Consider the following 16,200-nt stretch of genomic DNA (forward strand, 5'->3'; position numbering starts at 1 on the left):
CAAGAACAACCTGCAGATCTCTTCCTGGAGGGAGTGGATGAAGGTGAAATTCAAAAGCTCAAGTCTGGATATGCTAAGTGTTTCTGGGAGAAGCAAAATCCAGCAGCATCAAAGGATGTTTATTTTTAATTTATATTTTATTTTTATTAGTATTCTTGTAATAATAAGATAAATTCTACAAGGTTCTCATCATCTGAATTTTCTCTCTGATTACAACAGTATGCTTTGTGGCACATAGTTTTATGACAAGTATGGAAGTTGTCATGACAAATACAGACCAAAAAAAAAAAGATCCAGTAATGCTGAGTTAGCTAAGGTGACTTGTAGTACAGTGATATACAGGAACTCATGAATTAAAAAGTTTTTTGTAAGGTTTATTTGATCCTATCACAGCAATGGAAAAGACCAACATAAAGTTTACCCAAATATCTATCCCTACGTTAAGATGAAAAACATTAATCATCCTTAAAATATTGCAGAATGTAGAAATAATACTTTTCCAAGCATCTTTCTTCTTGTGACCAGCATCACAAAAGAGTTTTGTTTTCAATCATTCTCATGCATTTTTCTAGCATGAAAAGACAGTGAGTTAGTAATTGTCCCCTGCTTTCCACAGCCTGTCACCAACACATGACTGTTGGTACCTTATGCACAATGAGCTCGTGGGTGCCATCTGGAAGAGTCCGGCCATCTTCCTGCATCAGGGGCACAAAGGAGAATCCAAACAACTTCTTCTCTCCTTTCTCCTTTGCTGTAAAGAGAAAGAATTGTCTGTTTATTAAAGCACATGCTTCCCTGTCTGTGTTCTAGAAGCATCAACATAAAAAAATTGGTCCCTTTTTCAGCCAAACCAGATACTTCTCACAGTGGTGAGTAACTTTCATGAGATGACAACTACCTAGTCTATAAGTTAAATTCTTTGCCTAATTTCTTTATGGAATTTGTTAACTAACATTATACTTTAAAAAAAACACACACACAACACAAAACCTGTGGATATACTGTTTCTTTTTGCATCGTACCCCTAGCGGGTACGGGTTTCTTATACGTTTTATTTTCTTAAAGAGTGACCAAAACATAGTAGGTTCCCCATAAATATATGCTTCATAAAAGAATGATGAGTGAATGGGAAGTGTGATGGAAAAGAAATCTCTAAGTTCTGCCTTGATCCATGAAAACTCTTCCTCGATATCTACATAGATGAGGCTAATGAGTCTTGTAAAAGTAACTTCTTTGCATTAAGTTAAGGGTGCTGATAAGCAATCCAAATCGAGAAGTATAGTTTAGCATGAGTTGACTGCAATACTCCAGATCCTGGACAAGGGACAATGAGGTTTTCTGATACTCAATAAAGGATAGTGGCTAGAAATGCTGAGAATCCTTAGCTGGTATGGAGGTCCTAGATGGTAAGCAACATGCTTTGGATCTCTTTAATTACCAATTCAGCTCTTCTACTAAACTTCTTTTCTTCAAACATAGAGGAAGTGTTATTAACAATATTTTGCTTGTTCAACTCCACTCTCTCCTAGAACTCAGACATTCAGGGAGGAGTTTTCCATCACTGGAAGCCTATTATGGGATGGATAGCTGTCCTTTCTCACACAGTTTTGTCAGTGGAGCAGCATTTGAACAGAAAAGTTCAATTCTGGGACAGGGAAACCTGAGCTACAGGAGTTCCATAGGGTGATTATGAAGATTAAACAAGAGGTTAGCAACACCTCAGCCTAACAATTGCTCCCAGCATCTCTCCACAGGGAAGTAGAGCCTCATGCAGGGAACAGTAATTTTGGCTGGCTGGCCTTAGATTCTGACATAAGGACATCCCTGAAAATGGGATTTAAATGTATTCTTTCACAAAGAAAAGGACTTTCTTTTAAAATCATGAATTTCAACTCCAGAGAGAAATTTAGAAAACATAGATGTTTCTTAAAGTCAAATAAAATCGCAGCAAAAATCACTAGGAAGAGATTTCACCACAAGGAGCTTTTGTGATTTAGAGGAGACCTACTTAGAAATAACTTTCTAATTTTGTTTATTTTCTTGGTATGTTTTACAATATTTAATTTAGAAATACAGAAAGGATGAAGATTTCATAGCAAATAAAATCAGCAAAGATAGGAAACAGAGCAATAGTTGCCTCAATTTTTTCTCCTGTTCCAAAATAAAAAAAGGAAATTAAGTAAAGTGCATGGCCATTTGTCCTGAGATATTAGGCCAGGACAAATGGGTTGAATGTATTGATCCTCCTTTACTAATAAAATAACAAAAAATCAGTTTTCCATTAATCAGTAATGCTGCCTACTGCCCACTCACACAGCTGTCCCCACTGTCAGACTCCATATCCATCGTTCTAACTACCTCCTTGCAAATCCGTGGCCTCTCCACTCCTTTTCCACTGTAATACTTCAATCTGGTTAAATCCAACTTCAGTTCACTCCATATCAAACTAGACCAATTCAGTTTAATGCACAGTCACTCCAGAGGTCCTTAGCTGGATAAACCATAGCTTTAATCTGGATTTTTCCCCCCTTGGTAGTTAATTGGAGCTAGGAGTCTCATGGACTTTTCTGCTGGGTTGACTTTGAACTGTTATCCTCAGATCTCAGCCTCCTGAATAGTTAAGATTAAAAGTGTAAGTCATTAGAGCCCAGCTTTTATTTTTAAAAAGTATTTTCACAGAAAAATTGAGAGGAAGGCATAGGGATTTCCTGTATACTCTATGCAGAGGCTTGCCTGCTACCAAAATCTCAAACCAGAGAAGTATATTTGTTAGAATTCATAAATTACAACTCGAAGCCCATAGTACAAATTTGAGTTCACATTTGGTGTTTTATGTTCTTTGGAACATAGATGTCTACAAATGGTTCTGGAACAGCTGGTCCATAGATATGCATGTAGAAGAGATAAACCACAAAACTCCTAGAAGACCACACAGAGGAAAATCTAGATGACCCATGGTTTGGAAATGGCTTTTTACATTTACATTTACATAGCAGATCACTGACCCATATGTCTCTATTTCCCAAGTGCAGGTTTCTAAATTGCACCTTACTCAATTGCCTACCTGAATGTATAACAGATATTAAATGTCTAAAATGGGGTGCTTGAGTCTGCTCCCCAGACTGATTATTCCAATTGATTTCCACAAATATGCACATTACTGGGTCAAAATCCTGGGGTCACATTTGACTTCTCCTTTCACATCTTCTCTGTCAAATAATCAGTTACCCCATCAAACTGCTACGTATGCCACTTTCATATTTTAGGTGAAGGGCTATGAAAATCACCCAGATGGTCTTCCTGTTCCCAGTTGGTCCATTTTTAATTGGTTAACCACACAGCAGCCAGATTTAACCTCACCCCAAATCCTCCAATGGCTCTCATTCTCATCCAAAGAAAATCCATAGTCCTCACCATGAAGTAAAAGATAATATAAGATCTGGCTCCTCTGATATCTCTCTGGTCTCTTGCTATTCCCTGAGAATGTCAAGCATGTTTCAAGATTATGCCTTTTGCATTTATTGCTCTCTGCCTAGACTATTCTCTCTCCACAGACCCCCACTGGCCCAGGGTTTCACTTGTTTTATTCTGTTGCTCCCTCCTCAACTGTGGGATATACTCTAGGACTTCTAGTGGATGCCTGGATCTGCAGATAGCATCAAACACTATAATTTAACATATAAAGTACACATACTAAGAGATGAGCAATAATAACTTACAATTGATTTCAGCAACCTTTGGCTTTTTTTCCCCCTTTGGCTTATTAAGCTAAGAACTTTTACCTTTTCACCTAAAGGAAATACCTTATGGTTTCTTCCTAGCATATCTTAATTATCAGCATTTGGGGATCATTGGGAAGTAAAACAATGGTAAAGTGAACAGAAGCACTGTGATATCACAGCAGTCAATGTGATAACAGCCAATTACCAAGTGACAAACAGGGAGTTAGAACACAGGTATGCCAGAAAAGGGAATGATTTATGACTTGGGTGAGACAGAGTGGGACAGTGTGAGATTTTATTATACTACTCACAAAGGCATGCAATTGACAATTTATGAATTGTTAATTCTGGAATTTTTCATTAAATATTTCTATGCTGTGGTTGAATTAAGTAACCAAAACTATGAAAAGCAAAACTGCCAATAATGGGAGGCTACTCTATTAAGTTTTTATTTGCTCATTTGCCTGTCCACTCTATGGAGTAGAAGCTCTGTGAAACATGTACATCTCCAGCACCCAGGAAAGTGGTTGGCACACAGTGGGTGTTCAGTACATTTCATGAATAAATATTTGTAAACAAATATATGGACACATAAAATGATCTCATTGCTATTTGTAGTTTATAGGATTATGGGGATTTTTCCTCTTTTCTTTATGATTTGCTATTTCTTTTGAATTTTAACAATGAATATAAGAAAAAACCCTGTGAATAATGTTTGAAGTATGAGAGGACACAGATTTAACTGAAAATGTCTTTGTTCTGCTTTCCAAGTTTGAATTATAATAATTTTCTCCAAATGCTTTTTTTCCTTTCTCTAGTATTTCACTTTTATTTTCTCTTTATTTTTTAATGTTAAAGCCCAAAGTTTATATGACAGTTCAAGTGAGAATTTATAACAAAAACATGTAGAAGGCCTCCACACTGGCCCATTCCAAGTCCTTTATGCAAAACTCTTCTGGAAATTTGGAAGACTAGTAAGACCTTGTCTTCCTATATTCTGAAATATGTACAAAGTGTAAAATTTATGGAGTTCTCTGAGCCAGTTCTATTCTGTCCTTCTAGCCATATTCTAGCCATATTCTATCTTTCTGCTCATGGACAGAGTCCTCCTCTATTTGACTCTTAAGTGAATTATACGATCCTTATAGTGAGGTTACTGCATAGCTCTTGACAATGTCTTCTTCCTTCCAGAATGGAGAAGAGCCAGTTGCTTCTCCAATTATGTGATTCTTTCCTGTCTCTTGTCTGTCATTCTGCTATCAAAACAAAAATCACCAGCACCTTCTCTATTCATGGTGTACCCTCTAGTACATGTCTAATGCTTCTGGGATTCTGGAACTATCAGAAGATCCTTGATGTGAAATTGGTGGGAACGGGGAGTGGAGGCTGGAGAGAATGGTAATGAGTGCAAAAGAATTAAAACAGAGAAATCAAGAAATGTCAACTTTATGGATAGAGATGTCCAAATGGACAAATCTTGTAACATTTTCATGTCTTGAGTTGATTAATTCTATAACATGAGGCAATTACTTCATTTTATATCCAAGACCTTTTACAGGTGACATCATTTGATTCTCATTTTAATATCAACTCAATATTATGGATTCAGGAAAAGCAGATGTATCTAAGCTTGATAAAGGCTTTCCTAGTAGATTCTCATGTCCATAAAATTCCAGACTGGTCAGGGTTGTCCCAAACCACCAGAAACAATGCAGTTCTTAATTCTGTATCTTCTCTTTCTGTCTAATCTGTTTAGACTCTAAGTGACAGAGCTGAGTATCTTTGTAAAATCAATCAATCTTTGGAGAACATATAGGCAGAACACATAGGCTTCCTATAGGTTTTTCCTCCTCCTTTCTCCTTCCTCAGTTTCTATGTTGGTTGCTAGCTCTTCTAGGAATGAGCTCATCCCTCCCAGGATTCCTTTTTGCCTGCATTCTTCCTTCCAGAGGTCTCTCATTTATTCCTCTTTATAGCAGCTCATATGGGTAGTCCAGCTCAGTATAATACAGTGCCCCAACACAACAGTCACAGAATCAAATTACCACATACTTACTGGAACAATGCCGGAACTCAAAGCGGATATGTGCGCCCCTGAATTTATCCACAGGAATAGGAAGTTTCAGTAGTTCAGACCACCTGGGACTGTTGTTGTGGTAAAGCACAAAGGAGTGGTACTCACTAGCTGGTGGCTCTCCAGAGCCAAAGGAGATAAAATCCTAATAAAGCAAACAGGCAGGTTAGAAACAGCTTCATTGGAAGATTCTTTCAAAAGCTACAGAGCAATCACTGCACTTATCTGCCAGTTTTACAGCTAGCACCTTGTGGAAATACCTCCCCTTCTTTATATTTGTTCCTGACTAGTGGGGCTATATCTGTTTGATTAGGCTGTTGGTCTCTAAGAGAAGGCTGTGCTAAACGAGAGCTCTAGTGACACATGGCGATGGACATCACATTGGGAGTTCAACTCTGCAGCAAATTCCCAACCTGTTGGAGTCAAAAGCCTATTGTATGACTCAGTGGGTGAGGCATGAGGCCACAGACTCAGTCCTCTCACAGGAGCTAGCCTCCCCACCCCCACCACTTCTCAACCGAAAGGGACTTACAGATAATTACTTCTTCCATAAAGAACAGTGCTGCTGTTGTCCCAGTCAGGGAAGTAATACTACACTTTGTTTTTGCAAAAATAGTGCAGAGGATTAAATATAACAGTTTTTCACTTAACTGCTAGATAAAAAGTATTCTCTATCAAAGAATGGTAGATAAAAGAATCAAATGGCATAAAACATTGCATTTCAGAGATAACCACTAAGAGGAAATGAAGATGTAAACACCTTTTCATTTTCTAATTTCTTTTCCATGAAACACTTGAACTTAGAAGAAATACCACACAGAGGTAAGGAAGGAAATATGATACAGATGAAATTAATAGAATATATTGAAAAAGAAGTGAAGGCAGTGATGTAGTACTGATTTATTTTATTTTTGAATGACCAGTGTAACGTACCTTTAAGGTCTGGCCACCACTATCTACGATGAACATGGTCACCTCCACATTTCTGGCCACACTCTTCCCACCTTTCTCAAATTCTCCCCTTTCTATGGTAATATATAAATCATTCCTCATTTCACCTGTTAGGAAAGAAAAAGTAAAACCATGCTATATTTGGATGATGTATATAGGAAATGTAAAAAAGTACTCTATAGAGAAGCATTAGTTTACAAAATATGCTGCTACTTTATAAAAGTACAAGTATATTTATACTTTTATAAAAGGGTAATCACCCTCACTGCCAATAGCCAAGAAGAATAAAAGGCAGCCAGGCCTTTCAGTACTTTTCATCCACTTCAGTACTGAAATGTGCATTTAGGAGGAGAACATGGAGACTGAGTAGGATGGTGTTGTTAAGTTTCGTGGTTTTTCAGTATTTCCCTCCTTTCATTTATGAGGTGTGATTACAAAATGACAGCCTAGCAGAGGTGGCTCACACAAACCAGTATTATGACTGCATGGTCAGAGCACTTCACAGGAGAAGAAATTCCTAAATGGAATAAAATGACAAGACTGCATAGAGTACAATTACAATTTAAATCTTTCCCCAAACTCATGAACAAAATGATCTCACTGCCGGAAAGATCCAGATTACTGCTTTATGAACACAGATGTAGAATAAGTCAGCCACACAGACAAACTCAACTTTGTATTTTATACCATCAAACTGTAGAACAATTAAGAAGGGCCCTAGATTCAAACTGACATTTTCTAGGCACATAAACCATCTACACTTTCACTGTTGGTGATTTATATGAACTGAAAGCCTTTTAATCTTATGCCTTTCTTGGTACTGCAAGAAAGTTAAAAGAGAAAAGGAAAATTGGATAGCAACTAAAACACTTAGGGAAATGGGTTGAGAGCACTCTCTTGCTTCTGCTGTAAGAACTAAATAGCAAAGGGAGAAAAGAGGTAAATAATTAAGGGGTGTGATGCTCCTAGGAGGTTTCTGAAGGCAAGTTTTGGTGAAATGGCACAGTTGAATTTATTTTTATTTAATACAGTTTTCACACATTTGAAGTAAAAAAAGTTAATGTGTGTGTATGTGTGTGTGTGTGTGTGTTCAGTGCGCACATGTGCACGCACTGCTACCTGAACTAAGAACTTGGGTGCTGTCTCTGAGCTTATTTGCAAGGCTAACACTTTACCACTTGAACCACAGCTCTACTTCTGGCTTTGTGTGTGTGTGTGGTTAACTGTAGGTAAGAGTCTCATGGACTCTCCTGGCTTGGCTGTCTTTCAATTGTGATCCTCAGATCTCAGACTCCCTAGTAGTTAGGGTTAAGGTGTGAGTTACAGGTGCCCGACTTAGTATTATTTTTCGGAGACACATTTTTACCATTTAGCTCAAATTAACTGGCCTCCTCCTGCTTAAGCTACTCCAGTGCTGGGATGACAGTGGTATGAACCACTGTGCCCTACTTTCTTTGTTTTATAATGAAAGAACAAAAGAACCAGAAGAAAGAGGAAGAGGAAGAGGAGGAAGAGGAGGAAGAAGAAGAGGAGGAAGAGGAAAAACAGGAAGGAGGAGAAGGAGAAGGAGAAGGAAGGAGAAGGAAGGAGAAGGAAGGAGAAGGAGGTGGTGGTGGAGGAGGAGGAGGAGGAGGAGGAGGAGGAGGAGGAGGAGGAGGAGGAGGAGGAGGAGGAGGAGGAGGAGGAGGAGGAGGAGGAGGAGGAGGAGGAGGAGGAGGAGGAGGAGGAGGAGGAGGAGGAGGAGGAGGAGGAGGAGGAGGAGGAGGAGGAGGAGAAGAAGAAGAAGAAGAAGAAGAAGAAGAAGAAGAAGAAGAAGAAGAAGAAGAAGACGAAGAAGAAGACGAAGAAGAAGAAGAAGAAGAAGAAGAAGAAGCAGCAGCAGCAGCAGCAGCAGATCATAGGGCTCTCCAGTATACTTAATCTTCTTTTTCCTCTACAAAGATGCTACTGTTCCCAGATGAGCAGTGCTAGCTATGAAACAGATGGTCAAATAAAACGGACAAATTGAGTAAGTTCTAAAAAGAATTAAAATTTCCTGCTAATATTAAATCTTAACCCTTTAAAACAAACAGTGGGAATAACTGATACAGAGACCTCTGACCTATGAGTTTCACTATTCTTTTATAATTCATAAAAACCAACTTGGTAAAGCTATCCCCAAAGGCTATCTCATCATAGGTCAGCCAGAATAAGGAGCTCTAGGCTGTAGTTATCTCTGCTACTGTTACTCTGTGATGGGAGTCTAGACAGGACAACAGGGAGCTCTGGGTTTCTGTGTTACTGTCACGGGAGCTGAGGTTGGACATGGCGGTACATGCCTGTAATCCTAGCTATGCAGAACACACATGTGGGAGGCATGTGGGTTGCGGTTATCCCAGGCCAAGATGCTAGTATGACCCTAAGTGGGTGTGATGTGGCATGCCTGTGGTCAAGCTATGACAGGGGCTTGCTGAGTTTAAATCCCAGTCCGGGGGTAAGGTGGGGAGATGTGGAGGGAAGTTGAATAAAGACAGAGAAGGGGAAAGAAGAGGTGATAGGAGGACAAGGTGACTGTGAGTTAGATTACATTGGTTCTATGACTTACAAAAGAACCTGGAAATCGATTGATACATTAGACTATCGTATACAGATGATATTGAATATAGATTAATCTTCTACTTCTTAACTCAAAATTCCTGTGAGCCCCTTTAACTTTTGCAAGTTTTTGTTAGAGTAAAACACAATTGCTTTGAACAGAGAACTCACGATGAAAAGAACATTTCTCCTGGGCGACACTCTGCATATGCTTCTCCCCAGGAACTTTGCAGCTTGCTATGTTCCAGTACTACAACGTGCCACTTTTTTGCCAAAATATGCAGAAGGATAAAGTTGACACAAGTGCTAATTAAAATCAATGCACTTGAGGAGCTCTGGAGAAAACTAATAAGCCCAAATGGTGTTAGGAAAGCATCACGGGTAATTAAGGGAAAAACCATAAAATGAGTATGAAATGGAGTCACAGCACCAATGTGAAGAAGCTCTTTTTTTTCCTGACAATGTTTATTAACACCTCATACCTCTCAAATTCATGACTCTGGAAATTTGTGGTGCGCAACCCTCTCCTCTCATTAGCAGTCTTGCTCACTGAGAAGCCTGTACATGTACGCAGGCTTCTCTAAGAACTGTAGCAAAAGCCAGAGCAGTGCAAAAAAGTCAAAGCAGTTCAGTGACTACAGTCAAAAGGGTCAATTAATGGCTTGACTGAAATGGGTAAGAGGTTTCCATCAAGAGACAAAAAAAGTCCATCCTTGACATTGTCTTAAGAGTGCTTTAGCTGAGTGCCGGTGGCTCACGCCTGTAAGACTAGCTACTCAGGAGGCTGAGATCTGAGGATCATGATTCAAAGTCAGTCTTGGCAGGAAAGTCTGTGAAACTCCTATCTCCAAATAGCCACCAGAAAACTGTAAGTAGTGCTGTGCCTTAAAGTGGCAGGGCACTAGCCTTGAGTGAAAATGCTCAGGGACAGCATTCAGGTCCTGAGTTCAAGCCCACTACCACCACCAACAACAACAAAAAAAGAAGAAGAATGCTTTTAAGTATAGGCATAGAGTAAGCCGTCACCATATCACATAAACCACTGAACAGAGCCACAGGGGCAGTCCAGTACTTATCTGAGCAGGGCACTAGCCTTGAGTGAAAATGCTCAGGGACAGCATTCAGGTCCTGAGTTCAAGCCCACTACCACCACCACCAACAACAAAAAAAGAAGAAGAATGCTTTTAAGTATAGGCATAGAGTAAGCCGTCACCATATCACATAAACCACTGAACAGAGCCACAGGGGCAGTCCAGTACTTATCTGAGCATTTATTAAGGATCATGAAACAGGAGCTAAATGTTCCTTTAATCAACAAACAAGAGAACATATTCAAATAACAGTTTTTATTTCCCTGTGTGAACTACTATTGATAATAATAATGATGATGATGATGATGGCAATGATGGCTGAAAATCTGAACTGTCTGAAAATCTGAACTTGTGTGTGTGTGTGTGTGTGTGTGTGTGTGTGTGTGTGTGTGTGTGTGTGTGTGTATAATACTATGATTTGCACCCAAGGCTTGGTATTTGCTAGCTACCCTGCTAGCACCTGAAAATCTGAAGCTTTTTGAGTAAGGAATAGAACACTCAGAAAATTTAAGATTTCAGGACAGTGTGTGGTATCTCATACCTGCAATCCTGGGAGGTGGAGATGGGAGAAATGTGGTTCAAAAGTCAGCCTGGGCAAATAAAAAGTTATTGAGCTATTATCTCAAAAACACTTGTAATCCCAACTACTACATGGGTGTGTGTTCAGGGACAAAAGCAAAAGGCTCTATCTGAAATACAACTAAAGCAAAAAGGGTTGGAGACATGTCTCAAGTGGTAGACTGCTTGCTATGTAAAGGGCAGAGCTTAAACTGTAGTACTGAAGAAAAAAAAAAGGAAAAAGATTTCTGAACTTTTCAGATTTCAGACTTTCATGTTAACAGATGTTCAACTAGTAAAGTCCATGCATATATTCCAAAAATCTAAAAAACTCTGGAATCTGACACATTTCTGGTCCATATCATTTCAGACAAAGGAGATGCAACCAGGATTGGTAGTCTGTGCAGTGTACTTTACTAAATGTTTGCTATGTGCCAGGTCCTTTGCAAAGTGTTAAAAGTAGACTAAGTAATATGTCCAAGGTACTATCAGCAACCTCACTTTACCTACGGAAAAAAATGTAATTCAACTGAGTGAGTAGATCAATCAAACAAGTGAGTGCAATTCAGTCTTCATCACTACAAGTGACTCCAATAAGGAAGGTATTATTAGCCCTATCTATGATGTATTAATCAGACTAGTCTTGAAGTACTGATTGAGTCCCAGGGACCTCTTTAGAGGGTAGAAATGGACACAAATGGAATCAAGACCATAAGTAAAGGTGAGAAAGACCTTGGAACCCATCACAAGAGAGATGTGAAAGATAAGGCTAAATGAATTCAAAAACTTGAAATTCTACGCCAAAAAAAAAAAAAAAAAAAAAAATCGATGAGTGAAAGACAGGGGGATCTAATGCAAAGGAGATCATCCTTAGAAGTGATGTGATGATTGTGTGTGTACTTGTTCATGATAAATATTCAAGTGTGAATTAGAAGATCATCATAAGAGACCTTGAGGAGGAAATTAATACCCAGAACACAAGATTAGATTGAACAGTCCTTCATGTATGTGGTAGACAGAATAATGATACTCCCCTCCCAGTGAGTATGTCACATTACAGAGAAAGAGAAAGTTTGCAGATGAGACTAAATTAAGGATCTTGAGATAAGACTTCTCTGGGCTCATCAGGTTTGGGTCTGATACAATCATAAAGGTTCCTGAAAAAGGGAGATTGAGGGATCAGAATTTGAGAAGGGGATGTGGTGAAGGAAATTGATTGGAATGATGGGGGACCATGAGCCACAAAATATAGACAACCTTCAGAAGTTAGAAAACCTAAGGAATGAGATTCCCCTTAGTACCATCAGATTCTCCCTTAGTACCATTCAGCCCTGCTGAATTTCTTTAGCCTACTTTAGCCTGATGAGATGTGAATGTCTGCTCTCTGGAACTATAATATAATCCATTCATGTTGTTTTAAGCCACTTCAATTATGGCACCAGAAGAACTGATACAGCATGCCTTCCACTACTTCCTAACACCTTCAGGGAGGAGGCATAAGGAGAAGATTCATCTGGATGGGCTGCAATATTAACTGATGATATGCTGTACTTCTCACACAGAGCAAACGTGAATAATACCTAGCAATGCCATTTTCTCCATTTTCTGTTGGTTCATCTCTTCTTTATTTTGCTTGGTTTTGTTTAGGAGAGTAGTTTCTAAATTTTAGAGAGCACTTTCTAAGTTTCTGCTTAGGACAATCAAATATACAAGGAGGATAGACAGAACAGCCCTTATGATGGGTTTTTCAGGTTTACATAGAGGCAGGAGCAGGAATGGGCTGTGGCTCCTGATTGCCTATGAGACTCCTCATATGGGGTAACACATGGTGATCGGGAAGGGCCAGATGGGGAAATATCTATATCCTGTGTAACAAAGGCTAAGAACTTCTTAATGTGGGAAGTACTACCTTCTTCACTGGTCTGATCTGAGCCTGAAATACAACATCAGGGTGATGTGGGAGAAATTTATTTAGCCACTCTTCAGTTACTGTGGCCTGTACTGGTTTGAAAGAACCCATTTCTTTGTGAGATCAAGTGTAAGCTAAGTGTTCTTCCCTTATCAGATGCAGAGGCTCAGTGACTCAGACTGAACTTGGATGGGATTTGGTTATAGTTAGGATTTATGGAAGATTAAATCATACCATGCTAATTCCAACTTACTTTCTTCAAAAGAAAGATTATATCTGGATTAATTTGATCTCGTGATGTATACTTCTCTGTCAGTAAATCATAAGAATAACACAGGTTTAAAAGAATGAAATGGCTTGCTGTTTTAAACATGAGGCAAGCATATCTACAATATTCTTAACTCAGCCCTGTAAATCAAAACCACCATGTAGTCAAATTACTTTCAAAATAAATCTAAATCAATCTTGAGGTCAGTTATCAAAACTGGTTTGCATATCTCAAACCCTTCCTTCTCTACATTATTCTGCCATTTTTACTGAATTCTTTTTTTAGGGTTAGAAGCTTCAAAGACATGCAAAAAACACCAGAAGGCCAAAATGCTGGGTTCCCCAATAGAGTGACAGTTTAACCATTTGCTCTGTAGGAAGAACACTATGGGGGGAACAGTATAGACAGAGAGAAGATGAAGCAGGTAGATCATGCTAAAGAAAAATATAAAGCTTTTCCTAGAACCATAAAGTCGAGAGAGTTAGAAAATGTATTCAAGGTAGGGAGGAGACAGACCTTCTGTGACCTTCCAGACACATAAGTCAGCTGTGTTCCAGAATGTCTGGTGGATGGAAATGTAGACCTTCCTAATACTTAGCAGTGGGCCAGACCTGCCGTGCACAGAGTCTGTTAAGACATTTAGGGCTAGGCTGTCCAATACAGTAACTGCTGCCACAGAGGCACTGAAGTCTTTGAGAGGTGACTTGGCTACAAAGGGCTATGCTGTCAATGTGCAAAGATTTCAAAGACTAAGGCTGAATAATAAAGAAATTCCTTAGCCATTTTTTATTTGAACTATTGCAATGAAAATATTTTGGATGTACTGGGTTAAATAACATATTCTGCTACAATGTGTTTCCTATCTTTGTCTTCCTTTGTAAAAAGTGGCTACTAGGCTATTTTAAATCACATTACGGCTCCCTTTACATTTTTAAGGAAGGGAACAGATGTGAATCTTTGCTGCTCTCACAGGCTTCACAGACTAGACCATGAAATTCCTCCCACACTTATTATCTGGCTGGTAGGTCACAGTGGTAAAGCTTCTGTGAAAATGTCTTTGCTTAGTTGGAAATAGACACCCTAAGAAATAAAGCACTAAATGATCAGCCCTTGACTCCCAGAAGGCTCGAGGATTTAACAGTGGCTCCAACAGCACAAAAGCACATTTCTTTACACAAGGTGATAAGAGATCCTCCTGTATAATAGCAAGACCAGGGAAAATTCCTATGCCATGTCTTCTCATTTCAAAAGGAACCAGGGATTGATTATGCCTGCAGATCTTTAAAAACACCTTTGTGTGTGTGTGTGTTCCAGTCTGGTTAAGAGCACAGAGAATTCCTTTCGTAGTGAAGGAGTATGTGCGAAGAAATTTGGTACTCTGGTCACTTGTCCTCTGACCCTATCAGAGCACTATAGATGCAAACGAGCTCTGAAGGACATGTCTAGAAAATGGAAAGAAGAAATCAGGCTGGCAGCCTGTCAAGGTAACATTGTGATCAAAATATTCACAACATTTTCTCCTTGAAGCATTTAAACTAAAGTTTGCACTAAGCCACTGGTGAGAATTAACCTACAGGTCTGAAAATATCAAGGGAAAAGTGAATAATGACTACGTATTTCCCAGTATAAAAATTCCAGGGACTTTTCAAGTTGTTTCCAACTCTTAAGTAAATTTTTACATCTTTTTTTTTTCTCATTCAATTTGGAAGATTGAGAAGTCAAAGGAGAAAAGGGGGAAAGAAAGGAACAAAAATGCCTTTAAAGAACCCTCTTGCAGTCCTCAGCAAGGCATCTATATGTAGAAAGGCTGTTTCTGAGGTTAGAGTGGACCCCTGCAGTGTCAGGATGGGACAGAAACATGCCTTATTCCCCAGAAAGTTCATTTCCATCATTAAACCTAGACAAAAGCTGCCTGCGTCTAGTACCTCCCAGACAATTATTTAGCCAGTGAAGTGTCATCTTGTTTTATATTTTTCCATTTCTCAATGACACTGCCCAGAGATGAAGATGAAGAATTCTAGCAGCTGGCCATACTCTGCTCTAAAATATGTTTTTTCTATTAGATTTGCCCATCAATTTGCTTCCCAGTGGGATGAATCTTTTTTCTTTTTTGTTGAAGAGGAAATACCAGTTATTTATAGTAACTGAAGGAAATAATGAACGGTTGCAAAAGCCACTGAATAGCACACCACCAAGTAAACAGATTTATAAACAGTCACTTTCGACAACAGTGGGGTGAGATGCTCAGGCAGGCTGGGTCATCAAGCTAGGTCAGGTCAGCTCAGGAAAACTTCTAGGCTGTTGGCTCAACTGTCTGAGCAGGAACAAATTTCAATCAAGAGTTCACAAAGTGTTGCAGCAGATGACAGCGGTCATTTTAGGTCTTTATTCTCAGCAGTCCTATCATCCGGTCACAGAGCTGTGCCAGGTGGCTGGTTAGATGCGATTTCTTTTGCTTACTTTTTTTATTTGTCTGTCGTGGGGCCTGAACTCTGGGCCTGGGCCCTGTCCCTCAACTCTTCAGCTCAAGGCTAGCGCTCTACTACTTGATCTACAGTGCTACTTCTGGCTTTTTCTGCTTATGTGGTACTGAGGAATCGAACCCAGGGCCATATGCATGCAAGGCAAGCACTCTACTACTGAGCTACCTTCCCAGCCCTTTTGCTTGCTTTAAACCAAGGGTGTTGGTTTAAAGAAACTGGGTTTTTAAATGCACTGTCAACCTTTTCCGATTATTTCATTTGGTCTCTTTCTTCCTCTTGGTTGTAGAGTTGTGAAGGATAAGGTATACAGCAGGGACAAATACCACTTTTTCTATGCTATCTGTCATCTTCTAAAGATGCAAACAAAAGGGTGAAAGCTCTCATGCTCCACTTTTGTCTTTAAAACAGGGTCTTGCTATGTAGTCCAGGCTATCCTGGAACTCATGATCCTCCTGGTTCAGCTTCCCAGTTGCTGGGATGACAGACTCACAGTACTACACCTAGCTCTCTTTGATTCTACAGAAGGCCAAATATGAAGTGAGACCATTAAAAATAAAATCCAACAATTGA

The 16,200-nt window shown here is 39.3% G+C and overlaps 1 protein-coding gene across 3 annotated transcripts in view; it reads right to left on the reverse strand.

Moving 5' to 3' along the window:
* The window catches only part of Dock4 (dedicator of cytokinesis 4), a 429,879-nt gene that overhangs the window by 139,355 nt on the left and 274,324 nt on the right, over positions 1–16,200 (reverse strand). For all 3 annotated transcript variants that reach the window (XM_042684635.1, XM_042684637.1, XM_042684636.1), the window contains exons 14-16: positions 6,730–6,854; positions 5,779–5,941; positions 645–751 (exon numbers count right to left, since the gene is read on the reverse strand). In XM_042684635.1, the coding sequence (XP_042540569.1) occupies positions 645–751; positions 5,779–5,941; positions 6,730–6,854 (395 nt within the window). The remainder of the gene's footprint in view (positions 1–644; positions 752–5,778; positions 5,942–6,729; positions 6,855–16,200) is intronic.

This window comes from Dipodomys spectabilis, unplaced genomic scaffold (genome assembly GCF_019054845.1).
Source record: "Dipodomys spectabilis isolate Male_0828 unplaced genomic scaffold, ASM1905484v1 ptg000089l, whole genome shotgun sequence".
Taxonomy (NCBI): domain Eukaryota; kingdom Metazoa; phylum Chordata; class Mammalia; order Rodentia; family Heteromyidae; genus Dipodomys; species Dipodomys spectabilis.